Source organism: Sinocyclocheilus rhinocerous, unplaced genomic scaffold (genome assembly GCF_001515625.1).
Source record: "Sinocyclocheilus rhinocerous isolate Xijiao unplaced genomic scaffold, SAMN03320098_v1.1 scaffold2870, whole genome shotgun sequence".
Taxonomy (NCBI): domain Eukaryota; kingdom Metazoa; phylum Chordata; class Actinopteri; order Cypriniformes; family Cyprinidae; genus Sinocyclocheilus; species Sinocyclocheilus rhinocerous.
In genome coordinates, this window is record NW_015627340.1 from 97,549 (window position 1) to 116,862 (window position 19,314).

The 19,314-nt window shown below is 37.6% G+C and overlaps 1 protein-coding gene across 1 annotated transcript in view; it reads right to left on the reverse strand.

Moving 5' to 3' along the window:
* The window catches only part of LOC107727129 (acid-sensing ion channel 1), a 68,366-nt gene extending 50,501 nt beyond the window's left edge, over window positions 1-17,865 (reverse strand). The window contains exon 1 of the mRNA XM_016536913.1: window positions 17,206-17,865. Within this exon, the coding sequence (XP_016392399.1) occupies window positions 17,206-17,865 (660 nt within the window). The remainder of the gene's footprint in view (window positions 1-17,205) is intronic.
* Between the last annotated feature and the right edge of the window lie 1,449 nt (window positions 17,866-19,314).

Below are 19,314 nucleotides of genomic sequence, written 5' to 3' on the forward strand. Positions count from 1 at the left end.
GTGCTTGCACAGGTTCTGCGTGATCCTCTTCAATAATATCCTCTGCTTCTTAATCGGGCTCAAACTGATAAGCGATATTAACGACGCCGTTGTTTACAATACAACCGGAGCACATGCCGCTGAGGTGAGGGGCGGGACGTTTAGACGCTTGCTAGAGGCGGTTTAGCCAATCACAACACACTGGGCTAGCTAACCAATCAGAGCCCATCGCCTATTTCTGAGGGAGGGGCTTCATAAAAGCAGGAAATGATCAGCGCGTTTCTCAGAGAAGGGACAGAGCGGTGTGGAATAAAGGTAAATAATGTGAAAAATAATGTGTTTTTTTTTTAAACGAAGCATTAACACATGTTAGACTGCACCCCATAAACACAATCAAGCCTAGAAAAAACCCAGTGAACCACCCCTTTAAATTTTTGCATTATATTTTATAATTGAAAATTATATTTATTTAAAAATCAGGATTATGTTTTTAAAAACGGGGGGAAAATTGTGATGAACAAAAATATTTTTGTTGCTTTCAGGGCTCTTGCAGGCAGAAGGAATAGCAATGATTTTTCAATCTTTTCATATTTTGGAGGCGTGTGAAGTTGGCATGGGACCACAGTGACTGCACACCCACATGTTCAACAGTCACAGACGCTTTTTACAAGCATCTTCATCAAAGAGGATGCGGCTCCGCTGTGGGGACAATCACACGCTGAGCTACAGCAACACCCAAATCAAGACGCAAATTAGTATTCGGCAAAACCTGGTCTGTGGCTCGCCGCCAAAGACCAATTTATTACGAACCCAGATGAATTCAAGCAGTTTTTTTTTCTTTTTTTTCCCGGAAAATAGCTCTGTGTGGTTTGCTGCTGCAGAGCAATGATGTATTCTGTTTGGTGCTGAAAGGGGCTAAAAATATTTCATCATAATGGTGAGGATTTAAAAATATCTAAAAGGGTTGATGCAAGTGTCTAAATATTTTCCTATATTCGCAGCCTCTTAAACGGACATGCACTGCTATTTTGTAGGAAAGAGTGAGACATCTCCTTTTGGCCTGAAATAAAAAGAAATGCTTTCAATTGTGTATAAACGGATCAGTGCTCTAAGGTCCAAAGAGAACCTTTAATGGTCGAAAGGCAACCAAATTACCAAAGAGTTGCATTCTTTACACAACATTACACTGGGATACAAAAAAAGGTATTTTAACACTGAAAACAACAAGAGAAGGTCTTTCAGTACAATTCTGAACATACGTTAAAAACCTACAAAGCAGAAATTGTGTTCAAAGTAATACCAATCTGCTACTAATCTGTCAGCTGAGTGACAGTAACTCTAGCACATGGCAAGTGGGTTCAGGAAGAGACTTGAAGAGCAAAACCATGACAGAGCCACAACTGAGATCGCATTTTAAGTGGAAAATCATTTGCAGCCCAAAATAGCCTTGATGGGGTCTAGAGTGGTTTATTTCACGGTGAACAAAGGGAAAACAGAAAGCACAACAGCTATACAGCTCCTTCCATTTGGAATGAAATGGTACACATTACAATGATAACTCATTGATTTCTCCAGTGAAAGTAAAGCACTTCTTGCCTAAATGAAAGACGCTGTATTCCTTGAGGGAAATTAAATTGGATGAAGTTTGATTTCTTTGGCTTTTGAAACGCTACTTAAATTTTCCATCCCACAATGGAGTCTGTTCAAGTTTGTTTTTCACTGACTTCAATCTTTAATTCCTAACAAATGGACACAAATGAGTCAATATTGTCATACTGTAAGAATACAGAGTTTGATGAGAAATTGAGTTCATATTGAATTTTGATTGGATATTTGGCAAATCTGATCCCAATTTCAGATATCTTTGAAATCTCATCCTAAACTCTATTTATTCGTTATTATATATTGTAAGAATAATTTTTATGAACTTACAATGTTGTCTATGAGAAATAATTGAGATTTTAAAGAGATCCCATTTACAAATTAACCAAGCTAATTAGATTTAAATAACAGATTCAGCCAAACACTGTAAACTAGTATCACAGCTGGTTTGACCGTACCGCTCTTAACATTTTGCATACTAAACCCAGTCCTCAGTACCCCACTAGTGTATGCTGTAGTGATCTGGAAAGCTGCCTATATCTATATAATGCCAAGTGTCCTCTGCGGAGACTCTGCAGCTGTCGACGGAGACGACTCTCACATGCGATAAAAGAGACAATTCAGTTCTGATGATGACCGACGAGCTTCAGTTACGGAAAGAATGGTGAACGAGAGGAGAAAGAGAATGAGTATAAACGGATCAGTGCTCTAAGGTCCAAAGAGAACCTTTAATGGTCGAAAGGCAACCAAATTACCAAAGAGTTGCATTCTTTACACAACATTACACTGGGATACAAAAAAAGGTATTTTAACACTGAAAACAACAAGAGAAGGTCTTTCAGTACAATTCTGAACATACGTTAAAAACCTACAAAGCAGAAATTGTGTTCAAAGTAATACCAATCTGCTACTAATCTGTCAGCTGAGTGACAGTAACTCTAGCACATGGCAAGTGGGTTCAGGAAGAGACTTGAAGAGCAAAACCATGACAGAGCCACAACTGAGATCGCATTTTAAGTGGAAAATCATTTGCAGCCCAAAATAGCCTTGATGGGGTCTAGAGTGGTTTATTTCACGGTGAACAAAGGGAAAACAGAAAGCACAACAGCTATACAGCTCCTTCCATTTGGAATGAAATGGTACACATTACAATGATAACTCATTGATTTCTCCAGTGAAAGTAAAGCACTTCTTGCCTAAATGAAAGACGCTGTATTCCTTGAGGGAAATTAAATTGGATGAAGTTTGATTTCTTTGGCTTTTGAAACGCTACTTAAATTTTCCATCCCACAATGGAGTCTGTTCAAGTTTGTTTTTCACTGACTTCAATCTTTAATTCCTAACAAATGGACACAAATGAGTCAATATTGTCATACTGTAAGAATACAGAGTTTGATGAGAAATTGAGTTCATATTGAATTTTGATTGGATATTTGGCAAATCTGATCCCAATTTCAGATATCTTTGAAATCTCATCCTAAACTCTATTTATTCGTTATTATATATTGTAAGAATAATTTTTATGAACTTACAATGTTGTCTATGAGAAATAATTGAGATTTTAAAGAGATCCCATTTACAAATTAACCAAGCTAATTAGATTTAAATAACAGATTCAGCCAAACACTGTAAACTAGTATCACAGCTGGTTTGACCGTACCGCTCTTAACATTTTGCATACTAAACCCAGTCCTCAGTACCCCACTAGTGTATGCTGTAGTGATCTGGAAAGCTGCCTATATCTATATAATGCCAAGTGTCCTCTGCGGAGACTCTGCAGCTGTCGACGGAGACGACTCTCACATGCGATAAAAGAGACAATTCAGTTCTGATGATGACCGACGAGCTTCAGTTACGGAAAGAATGGTGAACGAGAGGAGAAAGAGAATGAACAAAAAGAAATAAAATAACAGACAATGCAGCAGTGAATGAGAGGACAGAATAAATCATGAGCAAAGCCAGAAACTGAAAATATGAATGAGAGAGAGACTGTTTCTCTAAATCTAATGAGCTCCACTGTAACATTTATCAGGACACCTAAAAAAAAAAGTGTGCTTCATATGTAAGTTTATTTAATCAGGGGAAAGAATGGCTGTGACATTTGAATCAAGAGAATATTCTAGAGAAATGATGATTGAAGTATTCCAATTCAGGAATCGGGGAATCAAACGTTTGAATCGGGAGAGTGAACATTCAAAATTTTAGAAGAACGTTCAAAACATTCAAATCAGGAGACGTTTGAATCTAGAAAACCTTCAAAAGCACACTAAGAACAACTGAAGAAAAAACAAGGTTCAAGATGTTTGAACCAGGAGATAGACATTCAAATGAATAGATTCAAGAGAATTATGTTCAATCACTCAAATCGAGATACATTTTCAGTTAATGCTCAAATTGAAAAGCGGTTGAAAATGTTCTAATCAACAGAAAATGATCAAACGGCTGAATTCGGAGAAAAGAACATTCAAAACAGCTGGAGAAAAGAATGAATGTTCAAGATCGGGAGATTCCAAATCAAATGATTAGATTCAAGAATGCAAAATCTGAGACACTGAAAATGTTCTAATTGATGGAACCTGATCATATGACTTCAGAGAAAAATCGTTTGAAATGCTTAAACCATCAGAAAAAATATCGGAATGAAAAGAATGTTCAAAACATTTGAATTGAAAGGCAGAATGTTCATATTCTATAACTGAAAGGACATTCAAACCGTCTGATTCACAGGGAAAGGATTTTTAACACATTTGAACAGAGGAACAAAGACAGAAATGGCACAAACCAAGAGCAATAATAGAGAATAAAAACTGCACAATGGTGCCTAACTAGGTTAGGACAATTATGGTGAGTGAAATATCAAAGTATCTCACTAAGTTTTGAAGCAATCTAACATTCTAAAAGGAACCAAACATGTGGGATGCATATATATACGATCCCCAGAAACTCATGAAACTGAAGAGTTTTGAAACAGCCAGAGTGAGAGAGAAACAAGGAGAAAGCAGCACTGGCCAAGTCTGTGTGTAAGTGAGCTGCTTCTGATGAATGACTCTCAGACGGGTTGAACTGATCCCATCCGCAGGGGTCAGCCGCCACATGACCAACCGTAAACAAACAAGTAACAATAACTCACAAACGCTCACGTATGAGTATGGAAACATCTCCAGAAACAATCTCCGCAATAAATAGCACTGTCATTCTCTCAGAATTCCCTGAGAGCCTCTTAAAGATAAACAGCGGCTTCTTACACGCACGTCTCCATCAACCTCGCTACAGGTCAGAATTCCCAGCAGTCTGTGTTATCAGTTTTTCAGAACAGCTGGACATCAAAGTCTTGCCCCCAGATGCAATAATCTCTGTCGGTGCCACGCTTACATTTGAACTCAATTTTATTTTTAGAGTTTTTCACCTCAGGTGACCGTGTGAACATCAGCAATTTCTGCCGTCTTCACTTCTGCCACATGAGGAGTTATTTAAGTTTGTTTGATCTCAAAATTGTATTTGAATGAAGACTATATAATGGGGCCTGATTCATTTCCAAAGTCACACTGAAGGGTGTTCAGGTTCAACCTCTGTTACAGCGAGGCGGACACTAATAGAAATGAAGCTGAAGTCAGACTTTGAAGTAAAAAAAAACATGTTTCATCAAAAATGAATGACTAAATGGGGTGGTTTTGTAGATGTCGCTTTATAGGATTCACAATGGATGAATAAGGACGTTGTAATGTCAAATAACGTCAAGCCTTAAACAAGCATCAAACTCATTCAATTCAACATGAAAGATCATATTAAAAGAGGATCGTTCACTGTTGTTGCTCACAAGGACACAGATCAGCTTTACAGATACAGATTTAAAATATAATGGTGAATGAATTCATGTTTCAAGGTCCTATTTCACCACCAAAACAAAAAAATACTAAGATATTTTGCACCAAGACTACAATTATTTTAATGGCAATTAAGCACATTTCCAATTTCTCATCAGGTCTTAGAATTTACAATTTAAATACACTTTCTAAAAAGTTTTCCACCAAACTATGATCCTTAGACACTAAGGGAGTAATGATGCTGAAAATTCTTCACAGGAATAAATTACATTTTAAAATATATTAAAATAGAAAACTGTTCTTTTAAATTGCAATAATATTTCACAATATCACTATAGATCACTACATGCACCATTTCTCCTTTAGGGTCTAAGGATCATATTTTGGTGGAAAACTTGATAAACTACTATGCAAAATGAAAGGGGTATGAAAGAAATGTATTGTTTTTAGAAAGTGTATTTCAATTGTATAGCTACCTAAATCAGTTCAGATGGTTTGTGTTGATGGGTGTATCCCACAAATTCTGTCAAGAACCTGACTGGCTCATATTTCTCCTAAAATCTGAAGAGAAAAACAAGAAAGCAGGGATTAAAGTTCCGTCGCTACGACGGATTTCCGTCAGTTCATGATAAGAGTCACTTGCTTCATTCCTGAATGATTCAGCCGTTCGAACGAATCAATTGAATGAATGATTCAGTGATAAAATCAGTGACTTGCCGCAACCTGCTGGCGGATTTAGTTAAATTTTTAGCGTATAATTTCAGTTATTTAAATCATATTTCTGTATTCAAAATTGTATATTTAAAACATTAATCTCCACATGAATTTATGAATTTTATTGCACTCATGCTACCTCTGAGCCTCATTAAACGTCTGAAAATACTGTTCTTTTAAATTGCAATAATATTTCACAATATCACTATAGATCACTACATGCACCATTTCTCCTTTAGGGTCTAAGGATCATATTTTGGTGGAAAACTTGATAAACTACTATGCAAAATGAAAGGGGTATGAAAGAAATGTATTGTTTTTAGAAAGTGTATTTCAATTGTATAGCTACCTAAATCAGTTCAGATGGTTTGTGTTGATGGGTGTATCCCACAAATTCTGTCAAGAACCTGACTGGCTCATATTTCTCCTAAAATCTGAAGAGAAAAACAAGAAAGCAGGGATTAAAGTTCCGTCGCTACGACGGATTTCCGTCAGTTCATGATAAGAGTCACTTGCTTCATTCCTGAATGATTCAGCCGTTCGAACGAATCAATTGAATGAATGATTCAGTGATAAAATCAGTGACTTGCCGCAACCTGCTGGCGGATTTAGTTAAATTTTTAGCGTATAATTTCAGTTATTTAAATCATATTTCTTTCTTCAAAATTGTATATTTAAAACATTAATCTCCACATGAATTTAATTGCACTCATGCCACCTCTGAGCCTCATTAAACGTCTGAAAATGTACCTACAAGCCACTTTTTTGTTCTTCTGTGCCACCTCTGTAGTACAAATTAAATTATTAATACTAATTTCATATGATTGGTAACTTATTTGTCTTATTCTACATATTGTTTTAAATAGAAATTTTAAAAAGATTATAAACTTAATTTTTTGAATTTGACAGATGAAAATGATGCCATTACTAAGGTAAAAAGAAAATACTCCTGTAAGTCACTTTAAGGAGTCAAATGTCAGCTCGTATTAGGAAGGCTCATTTTTTATCAGAATTTGCGACAAGCGCTCCTAATTACAAGAAGAAAAAAACGGCTCTTAAACTGGGTGAGTACAGGTATGGCTGAGGAAAAATTTTCCTCAAATTTGTTTAACCCCTGCAATATAATAAAAGTAGAATAAGACAAATAAGTTATCAATCATATGGAATTAGTATTAATAAATCAATTTGTACTACAGAGGTGGCACAGAGGAACACAAAAGTGGCTTGTAGGTACATTTTCAGACGTTCTTTCCCCAACACTGTATATATATATATATATATATATATATATATATATAAACAAACACATTTAGGAAGCTATACTTCTCTTTCCACCTGTCTACATCATGGACAATCTGTACAAGGTCTATTAATATGGCTTCAGGTACACCTCAGTCTGTTTGTTTGTGTTTGTGTGTGTGTGTGGAGGGAAAGCAGATAACAGCAGTTGTCAGACAGAGCAAGACAGATACAGAGCAAGAGTAATGAGGCAGGATGTGTCGACTTCACCCTGCAGGAAACACACACTAGTGTGTATGTGTATGTGTGTGGCTGATAGATTTCAACACCTGCTTGACCTCATATCTGAATCACTTCTCTCACTGATCCTGTTCACTTCTAGCCAACAGCCCTTTGAATTTAATTTCACTCCAGCATTTTACTGAAAACTTTTTTTTTCCTCCTTTAGAATGTCTGCTACACTGAGTGAAGAATTAATTTTCCTCTTTTTACCCAAAATAGGATGGAGTGGGTATTATTGAGCACTATGTAATGTCTGTTTCATTCATACAGGAAGCTGGAGGGCGCCCTCGCACAGAAACTCCACATATGCATCACAGAAGCAATAAAACTCATGAAGCTCCAGGAAATCCCTAATATGGACAAAACTATGGGATAAAAGCATCCAGCTATCGCTGTAGCTGAATAAAAATAAGAATTTAAATGATGAAACATTAAGAAAATAAACACTCAACTGCGACAATATATGGTTCTTCAAGGCATCTCGGGTATTTTCATAATAATTATGAATATTTATAATCCATTGCTAATCGACATAGCCTTTTTTTACAGTATAGAATATATTTCCTGCCTCATTCTGTGATAAGAAGCCACATCAAATTACAAAAGGAAGCTATTTCAAACATTTGACTGATGTTGTGGAGTAAAAATGATAATGTTCTCTTTTGTTGGACGACAGGTTTAGAAACGCTTCTCATTACAAGGGAAGATGTCTGGCGTCTGTTGCTTTTTCAAATTAATGTTATAAGCAGGGAGGCATCTGCTCATCTCAGCGCGTAGACTCACGGACACAAACAAACAGAGCCAACTCTGAGAGAAATAAAACGCACGGAAATTCTTTACACGCAAAACATTCACAATCGAGTATTGAACCGTGGATGTCGTACCAAACAGTTTAATATTATATTGAGAATTGTGGCATCCCTATTAATGAGTAAGGCTTTAACTTAAATAAATTGAATGTCGTGAAATGATAAAAAAAACTATTTATCATTTATTAATAAAATATAAAATGTATATAGTTCTTCAAGGCCCTTCAAAGAGTAAAAAGGTGTTTTCACATATAGTTCGTTTTAAAAGAACCAAACCTAATTCAATTAAACTCCTCACAAACACACCGTACAGTTCGCTTTTGGGTCCTTTCAGAGGGGTCTGAGATCACTTGGTTTGTTCACATATCCGAGCTTTGGACAGCTCAAATGAACTAGGTGTGAAAACACCCAAATACAACAAAGTAAACAAAATGACAATGAACAAACACACCACATGGAAAAAAATAATTACAATAAATAAAAAAAACCATACATAAAATAAATAAAACCATAAATAAAAAAAAATAAAAACAAACACATACATGCATACTAGGGATGGGCGATACCCCTTATTTTGTTTTCGATACGATACCGATATTTTTCAAGGCAGTATCGTCGATATCGATACCGATTCGATACTTCTGCACTAAACCAAAGTCACAGCTCAACTGCTGCTCATCTCCATTCAAACACAGCGGTGTCTCGTTTGTGAATGAACTGCGTTTTTAAACGAATCTAGTGAGTCGGTGATTCATGGTTACCCATTCATAAATACTGTCACTTGCTTCATTCCTGAATGAATCAGCCGTTCGAATGAATCAATTGAATGAATGATTCAGTGATAAAATCAGTGACTTGTCGCCACCTGCTGGCAGATTTAGTTTCATTTTTAAAGTATCTTTTCAGTTCTTTAAATCATTTAATATTTCTATATTCAACATTTTTTAAAACATTAATCTTACCATGAATTTATGGATTTAATTGCACTCATTCCACCTTCCATTAAATGTCTGAAAATACACCTACATGCCACTTTTGTGTTCTTCTGTGCCACCTCTTTACAAATTAATTTTAATACTGATTTCATTTGATTAGTAACTTGTTCTTCTTATTCTACTTGTTCTTATTCTATGGTATCAATTAGAATTTTTAAAAAGCTTCTAAAATATAATTTTTAAAAAATTTGACAAAAGATGACATACTCTTAATAAAGTTAGAAAAATGCCATTACAAAGGTAAAAACAAAATTCCACTGTAAATCACTTTAAGGAGTCAAATATCACCTCGTAAAGGGAAGGCTAATTTTTTAAAATCAAATTTTGGATTATTGATTAGAAGGTGCTCCTAAATTTTTGACTGTGCTCCTAAATTTTTTAAGTTAGCAGCATAAGTGCTCCTAAAAAGAAAAATAAGCGTAGAGCCCTGAGTAGTGGAAAGAAACCATCTAAAATAATAATTTAAGTGTTTATATCAATTATAATACATATGTCGGTAGCACTTAAATACACTGACCTTTGCAGTTTTATTCCCATATGTATTTGTTAAGATTTTCACGGAAGGGTTGTTCATGTATCATTCGCCTGGTTTATATATTCCTAAAACATGGCGATTTTTTCTGGCTGAAAAAAAAAAAGGAGTGACAAAAAGCGATATTCAAAATCCCCTCTGTAAAAACCTTTAACTCTAATGTGTCAACAAAATCATACAAGTTTAGAATTTTGAATCTAGTTTTATCCAAAGTTCAGATTTCTGTTCTGAAAATGCATGCAAATTAGGGCATATTTAATTAGATAATGGATCGTTTGCATAGTTACACATAATATTTCAGAACTTATAATATAAAACAGTTGCCATTACATGATTAATCAACTGGGAAAAATATGGTTATATCTAATAAAAAAATTATCTAAAATTTAAATTTTTTCCACTTTTCACCTGTATTGTCTTGCCTTAAATGACTAATAATGACTTATGAACACTTAACTGAGATATGGGTATGAATAAGCTCTCTAACGAACAGCTGGAAGCATCTGATTGTCACTGGAGAACTCTCACGCACTTACAAACCCATGAAGGACGTCATAGCAGGCTGTGTGTAGGTTAATTGGTGATTGTCTTGAAGATAATGCGGCACATCCATCACTGAAATAAGTCATCCGGCATCCCTGCTCTCCCTCAGACAGGTATGAAAACACGCAGTAAATCAAAGTCTGCACACACACGTGGGAAGGCCGTCACTGAGAGACGAATACTTATCAGTTTTCTAAGATCTGATCGAGCGCATCTCGCTCAAGACCCTGAGAATACAATGATGCGCTTTCAATGCGTTGCCGTTGGCGATGGAGATCATCCGCACACCTCCGGCTTTACCGCGGTAAACAAAGCCGAGGTGCATTCATCACAGCACTATTCTGAACAAGAAAAGCGTGGGCATGAAACTCGCAGAAAGGTACTTCGTGCAGATTGTTTTTGTGCTGCAGACTGACTGTACGCCAGCTCGACTCATCTGAACCACATTTGGTTGCACTTGAACTTTCAAATATCTTGTGAAAATACCAAGAACGAGCACCTGAAAGGAGCAAAATCTTCTATAAATCACCGAGCAGTAAAAAGAAAGTCTTCATTTTTATTGTCTGTTGTGTCACAATAAAGACAACAAGAAATGGCGTGATTCTATAATACAATGTATTTTTGAATGCATCAAGATATTAATAAGATATATATGACTTGATATATTCAGGAGGAATTGATTGGATGATGGTGATATATTTAATATAAAAATATAAATATTTATATTAAACTTTCATGGCGTACTGGACATGAACTAGACATATATAAAAAAGTTGAAAATGAAAGTCGTTTCAGAGAGTTATAATATTACATATTACAACACATTTCTATAACGTTTTTCATTTAAAAAAAAATAGAGTAGGGAATCAGGCTATATTAGACCAGAAACAATATTAAGAAAGTAAATAGAGTCATTTCATGTTGACTCCAACATGCTCTCAACTTCCAAAATTCAATCTCCATCCAATAACAGTGTTTTTTTCTGTGGCAGCCTTGAGCCAATGTGCTGCTTTAAATCCGTTTTATTGGGCTGCACAAGCTTACATTCATAAAACAAATAAACTTGATTCTTCCTTTTGTGCCTGTGCATGCTTTGTTGTGATGAAGTTCAGCACTCAATGGACTGAGAGTCTGTTAAGTAAGTGTAATTCTCTGTGTTCTGGCGCCCTCTAGTGTTCAGGCAGCAACAGTGACATCAGGTGCGTTCAGAGAAACTCTAATACACATTAAAGGGATAGTTCACCCAAAAATGAAAATTCTGTCATTAATTACTCACCTTCATGTCGTTCCAAACCTGTAAGACCTTCGTTCATCTTCGGAACACAAATGAAGATATTTTTGATGAAATGTGAGAGCTCTCAGACCCTGCATAGACAGCAACGCAACTGAAATGTTCCCAGGTCCAGAAACATAGTAAGGACATCGGTAAAACAGTCCATGTGACATCAGTGGCACAACACAGCTACGAGAATACTTTTTGAGCGCAAAGAAAACAAAGATAATTTTTTCAACAATTGATCTCCCCCAAGTTACGTCTTCCACCATTTTAGAGAGTATCACAATGCATACGCACGCTTTCCCCTAAGTGTAAACAACGCTGATAACACAGATTACGTTCATGCGCACGCTTTCTCCCCCAAACATAAACAACGCTGATTACGTCAATTACGTTCTTGGGTACTCTCCAAAATGGCGGAAGATGTAACTCGTGGGAGAAGAATTGTTAAATCAATTGTTATTTTTGTTTTCTTTGCGCTCAAAAAGTAATCTCGTAGCTTCGCAAAACAGAAGTTGAGCCACTGATGTCACATGGACTGTTTTACCGATGTCCTTACTACGTTTCTGGACCTGGGAACATTACAGTTGCGTTGCTGTCTATGCAGGGTCTGAGAGCTCTCACATTTCATCAAAAATATCTTAATTCTTTAAATGAGACTCATGATCATTAAACTGTAAAATTACAGACAAAAGTCATTTGTAGCTCCCTCGGTCATTAGCGCTGTTTACCGAAGCATCACTATCACAATTGCTCACATAAGTGAGTGATTTGAGCACACAGTAATCCTAAATATAAAATTTTGGCATGTCACTTCTCCCACACCTAGCAACCACCTATAACACCCTAGCAACGGCACAGCAACACTCTTTGCAACCACCCTGAACACCCAGTTGAACGTCAGAACAGCACTCTGGAAACCACCCAAAACAGCAACACATGAGAGACACTCTAAGATCTGCATAGCAACACTCAGGGCAATACCCTAGCAACCCCTAAATATTATGCATTAAATATGTATTAGAAATGTTTTTCAACTGCACACATCCTTAAAAATACTAAGGCTACGTCCACACGAAGCCTTTCCCTATCCGATCTTTTTTTCCCCTCATCTCAAGAAATATCTGCGTCCACACGAAACCACAAAACCGACACAAAACGATGTAGTATACATGCCAGACCAGTATGTGGCGCTGTAATTCTGCCACAGAGATACACTAAAAAACGGAGAAGAAGACTTGGACTATGCACATAAACCTTGCACGCGGTATACAAACGAACATGGAACAATACATATATTAATCTGTGTTAATGTTAGTTAATAAAAAGACAACCGTTCAGTGTTTGTTCATGTTTTTTCGGGGCCTAAGGGTGTTTATTTTCATAATTTGAAGGCTTGTTATTATTTCAAATGAAATATTAATGTATAGCATTAATTCAATTAATTAATCTGGAAATCACAGTTAATTTGATTACATTTTTTTAAATTGATCAATAGTCCTATTTTATTCATGAAGTCTTTAAAGGAGGAATTTTACAAGTCTACACATACACGCCAACAAAACGTTCAGTCAAACGCTGGAACCTTTCAGTGCGATCGCGGTCATCATCGTTAAATGGCCGTGCAATGAATTAGCATTTCACAGAGCGCTGCATAAGCATTTCTGAGGGTTATAAAGGGAACGGAGCCAGGGCTGGAGATAAGCTGGTGTGAAATGTGTTTTCTGGCCTTGTTAATATTAGATGAGCTGCTGTCATCAGCACCGATCCTCCGATAAACCATGAAGATCATGTTGAGATTATACAGTCAAGGTCAAATTAAACACTAGCACACACTTCTAAGATACCAAATACAGCATCAGATAAAGTATAGACACCGCACTCTTTGTCTTAAAGAGTTTTAAATGACAAGCCGATTATTGATTCCACATCTATAATTAACTGTATTGAACTCAATAGTCTTTTTTTTTGTGCCCAATTTAGCAGTTTAGATAACACTGATTCTTCGCCAAAAATAATATGCTTAGACACTGTCTGACAAAATAAAATAAAAAACACTACTTAAACTATGCTATTTAGTAGTTGCTATTCAAAAAAAGAGCCAGTCCTAGTCTAGATAATGCTTGAGTCTCTTCAACGCAAGTCTGTAAAATTTTTGCCCGTTTAATTGTCGGTCAGGTGAAAATATTAAATCTGACTGCTGAGGAAATGGCTAAGTGATAGCACAGCTTTTAAGGCCTAACTATAATGATAACTATATTAGCGTCCACACCAATGGACATTGTTTATTATGGGCACATTGCTAGAGTTATGTTATCTGCCGTTTTAAATGTGCAAACTCTCCGGTGGATTCTGATTGCCTATCAATGCTTTTTTATCGTTCATCAGCTGGACAAAATCATTCTGAGAGTGATCGCAATGATATCGTTCTTCTGTGTCGTTATTGTTATAGTACGGTCTTCCCTATTTCAGAGAATTGGAAAGGTTTTTAAAGGTAATACTGACAGCTAGCGGCTGAAATGGGTACTGCAATCCAAATTCAAAATACGTGAGTTGCCAGATTGAGGACACGCAAGAGGAATGAGTGCAACTGACAATGAAAGGTGAAGAGCATTGCACTGTAAGTTGATGAGTTGATGTATCCACATTTTAAAATGTCTCTGGTCAGAGAGTTTTTTAGATGGTTACTGAGGCTTTTAGGTTGGGTCGAATCTGCAATCTCTGACCCAGTTCGTTTGCTGACGTACATGGATGCAATACGCTGTGTTTTCTGCCAACTTGCAACCCGGGTGTCTAAACACTATTGAGTAAATTGGCAGTGGGTGGAATCACACAAACCAAAACAAAAACAGACATTCTGACACGGAACACACATTTCAAAGTAGAATAACTGGCTGTAGCAATTATGTGAACAACTGTGTATTTTTATGCTTTAGTAAAGTCAAAAGAATTACATACAGCACCATTAAACCTTAGTTATAACTTATTATAGTCTTCGGTGTAAACCTTTATTCTAGGTATCATTCATGTCTTGAACACAAATGATTCAGGGTAAGTATAAGCAATAATGCAGAAAGGAAAATCTTGAAATGTCACAAACACAGACGTTTGTTAGTCATAACCGACTCCATTCTCTGATCGAACAATAGTTAGCTGACCGCATGGCTGGGCGTGCAGAAGAGCGAAACGTGAGCTTGTGCTCTGTTGGTGAAAAAAGATCCCTGTCTAATGGAGCTGGAGGAAGTTGGACTCGAATTCTGCCCCGGGACGGAAAGATGAGCTGCCCGTCTGCTTGGCACAGGCCCGCCTCCTATCGACCCGCTCCAGCACTCTTCTAAATATCTGTCAATCGATGGAGACTCGCACAGAGTGACCTCACATTCTTAGTGTCGCAAGAATGATAAGCAAATAAGCACTAATGGCGAGGTCGAGATTAGCAGAGAATACTAGCATTGATTGACTCAGCTAGCTGATATGAATTGATACACTAGTTGAACCACTAAATGTGGATTATATAATACAGCATTTATGGTGGTCGAATGTTTTGTTTGTGTGCATACGGCAGATTATCTGTAGGCTGATAATACATCCCATTGGAGGCATCAGATAATAAACATCCATTATCAGAGCACAGCCAGTGGTGTTTAAAACCCCATATGCACTTACCAGGCAGGAGACTAAATATACTTAAGTGCTCTAAACCGATTCTTCAGTAAGCGTTACCAGATGTATTCTTGGCCTTTATGGCGAAGCACCACATAATTCTCTCAGCTCAATAAGAGCTCGACTCACGGGAGACTCGGCGGCTAGAAACCTAGAGATCAGCAACAACGACAAACAAAATGCCTATTTCACAGACAGGCGGCCCTCTTTTCATCAGTGTAAAGGGATTAGCTGCAAACTCAGACCTGCTCTTGGGGGAAGAACGCTGGAGCGATACTCTGCACAGACAACTCGCATCTTATATTAGCGGTTTGCAAAAGCTTTGATGACAAGCAGCCCCAAATATGGTGATCCCACTGCAAGGGACCTTCCTACAGTAAAATATAATGCAGCTGCATATTTTCATGCATGAAAACCCATACAATAATACACCTTTTAGGACCTTTTACGAAAAAAGTACCGTATTGGCCCGAATATAAGACGACCCTGATTATAAGACGACCCCCCCCCTTTTTCCAGATGTACCTTTTGGAAAAAGGCTTTTTAAAAACCAAATCTTGTTTTTTCTCAGTAAAACACATTTTGTCTTCAATTATTTTCATATTGCATATTTTTCCTATTTTAATTTTTGTTTTGAAAGTATGGTAAAAACTGGTAAAATGTACCAACAATCACATTTAAAAAATATACACTTTTTGATATACCATAAAAAAAAAAAAACAGGTAGCCCATCTGAATTAGGACATTTAGGCTATCCATCTAATAGTAGCCTACCAAAATCTTATTAACAGTAGAAGTTAAATCTTACTGTAGTCTTCAAATCTGGGTACTGTCTTACGTTTTAAAATCACAAAGGGAGTTTGGTCCCATCAGGCTAACGTGACAGTCACGACTCATGCAGCTGTAAGCTTTTCTTTTTCTTTTGTTTTTACTCGCGATCTTTACAACACGCATTACATTACAGATTTCATGGCACACTCGTTTTATGCGTATTTGGCGCCACCTAGTGTTGTGGGTGTATTATTGACATGTCAAAGTCTAGACCCTGAATATAAGACCACCGCGTTTTTTCAGCTGTATTTCCAAGAAAAAAATATCGTCTTATATTCGGGACAATACGGTAATAGAAAATAAAAAAATAAATAGTACATTTAAATATATATTAAACAACATTTTTAGGCTATTAAAATACAATATTAAAAATAAAAAATTATTGTAAGCTTAAAACAGTTAAATCTGAAGAAACTAGCTGCAAACAGCAGGATTTTATCCTTACAAAAACACTATCCACAAAGCCTAAAGAACAATGCACAATAATCTTGTCATCATATCTGACAAATCTATGCAAATACTTGCCGGAGACTAATTTCCACAATGTCAAAACTTCAGCAGCAAGTCTAGAGAAATAAGATCCCTCAAGTGGCCTTGAAACAGGCCAATGCGTTACACAAAAGCAAGCAACACCGTATAATTATCAATCACGAGCAGTCAAAGGGTAATAATGGGGGTCTGAAATGCTGTTTTCATTTGCAACGCTGAACACAAAGAATAAATGGCTTCTGATTCCTGTTAGATACAGTGAGAACACCTATTCATCTTCTCTGACGCCTCAAGTGCGCCGAGTCCATTTATCTTCTTGCAAATAAAGTCAGCCGCCCTCACAATAACATGCCGAGAATGGATTGAGCGCCGGAGGGCCCAAACTCGACTCCTGCTTACTACAAGTCCATATGGACGCCGGTCCTACCTCTCTCCAGTGTTCCGGCCCGCACTCCTTCCCAGCGAATTTGCACTCCAGCAGCATATCATCCATGCGGTGACGGGTGCGATTGAAGAACTCGGCGAGGCTGAATCGAGACCCTTGCCTGTCGGGCTCCGGCGCCAAAGGGATTCCCGGAGCCATGTTGTCCTCGTATCCCAACAGTGGCCCCATGAAGAGCAGGTCGCTGTAGCTCAGCTGTGAGCGCCGGAACGAGTTGTAGTTGCAGAGCGTGATGGCGGGGAACGTCATGTTCCTGGCATTGCGCTCGTCCAGCATGGTGATGTAGTCATACTGCAGGTAGTAGATGACACGGTCCACCACCTGCATGAGGAACATGGAGACCGCCAATAGAAAGACCACCGTCCACAAGCCCTGGCGGACACTCAACTTCTTGTCCACAAAGACGTGGTTGGCGCCGTGGAGGGAGCAGCCACCAAAAAACGTGGCGAGGCTGATGTCGGGCACTTCTTCGTCTTCCGTCCCATCGTATGCATCCGGATCGTCACCCTCCTCCTGGTACTTGCCATGTTCGCCATCTCTTGACCACACCACGCGCTTGTAGTGGTCGTCGAAGCTGCCTTTGCGCGAGCGGCCAACTGGCTCATCATCTGTGCTGAAGGAGATGGTGCACGTGATTCGTACCATGATGCTAAATCAAAAACCGGTCAATAGTGAAAAGAAGAACACCGAAAAAAAATGTCTCAGCTTGATGGATTACGCTTAAAATGGAATTTTGCAGTATCCTGGATGTCCTACGTACAAAAAAAACAGGAAAGATTCATTGACCCCAAATAAGCCAATCCTGACTTGATCTTCTGGCGACTAGAGATGGAAAAATGACAATGATCTCTTCAGAAATGATGTCCAGCGCTTTGACATCGCCAGTAATCTGTCTCTCCCTTCACAACAGGACATCTAAAGAGGAATGGCACTGTTGGGATGTTATGCACTTCCTGGCCCCAAACTCCCTCCCTCAGACAAGGAATAGTCCCAGTGCAACCTGCATCTGATGTCAGCACCGGATCGCCTTTCAATGCGCATTTAAGCACTTAGGATAATAATCCGGGTCATTTCTATCACACAATATCTACTTCATGAATCCAGATGCATGGGATTTTTAACTAGGTGCTAAAAGCCACAGCAGCCGTTATGCTTTGATTAACAGGATATGCTGAATGCGTCACTGTTGCTGGTTTATCAGCTCATGAATAAACACTCTATAGAGTTTCGAGCAAAGCCAAGATATCAACATGCGTGCATGTGAGTGCCTGTGGCTTAGAAGTGAAGCGATACCATACAATGTCATGCATGAAAGACTGAAGTACACAAACACAAACCCAACACTCTTTCATGATATGTTTGCACTTGTCTAGCACGCTATTGCTTTACTAAGCTTCCTGTTGAATGCAGCTCATAAACTGAAGGGAAATTCAACACTTAATCAAAATTTTATCACCACAATTCATGGAACATGAGCAGAATCAACTTCGGGGGTAAATTAATATAAATGGAACCTTCTTACATACATGTTTGTGTTCATTTCAGTGGGACAACTTAAATAAGAATGGTTTTATTAATTCAAATTAAGTAATTTGCATAGTATTTCCATGATCCAAACGAATCTCTACTGCGCAGACTCGGGCTCCAAATGACGTCATTTACTCAAGATGGCAGCGGCCATACTGAGATGCTTTGGCTTCACTTTTCTATAGTGGAAGGAATAGTAGACGCGTCGTCCATCTTTTTTTACAGTCTATGGGTGAAATTAACAGAGGTTTGGATGCAACGGAGCAAGAACCACACTTGTTGGCAATAGTTATAAAATGAAACTTAAATACATCTACAGAAGCCTGACAGACTGTTTTCCAAATAGCTTTGAGTTTCCATTGACAAGCTATATTTTCCAACAAGAAGGTATAGCATGACAAAGCACTACATTGCTGATATTCTTATTTTTTACACAGATAATTATCTAACACTTGCCTAGAATGTCCTTTGCTTTTATTTGTAGCATAAACAATTCAACACAAAGTTAAATGCAAAGACTCACATCTGCCATTCTTACGGAGATCCAGACAAAAACTGATTTGAATG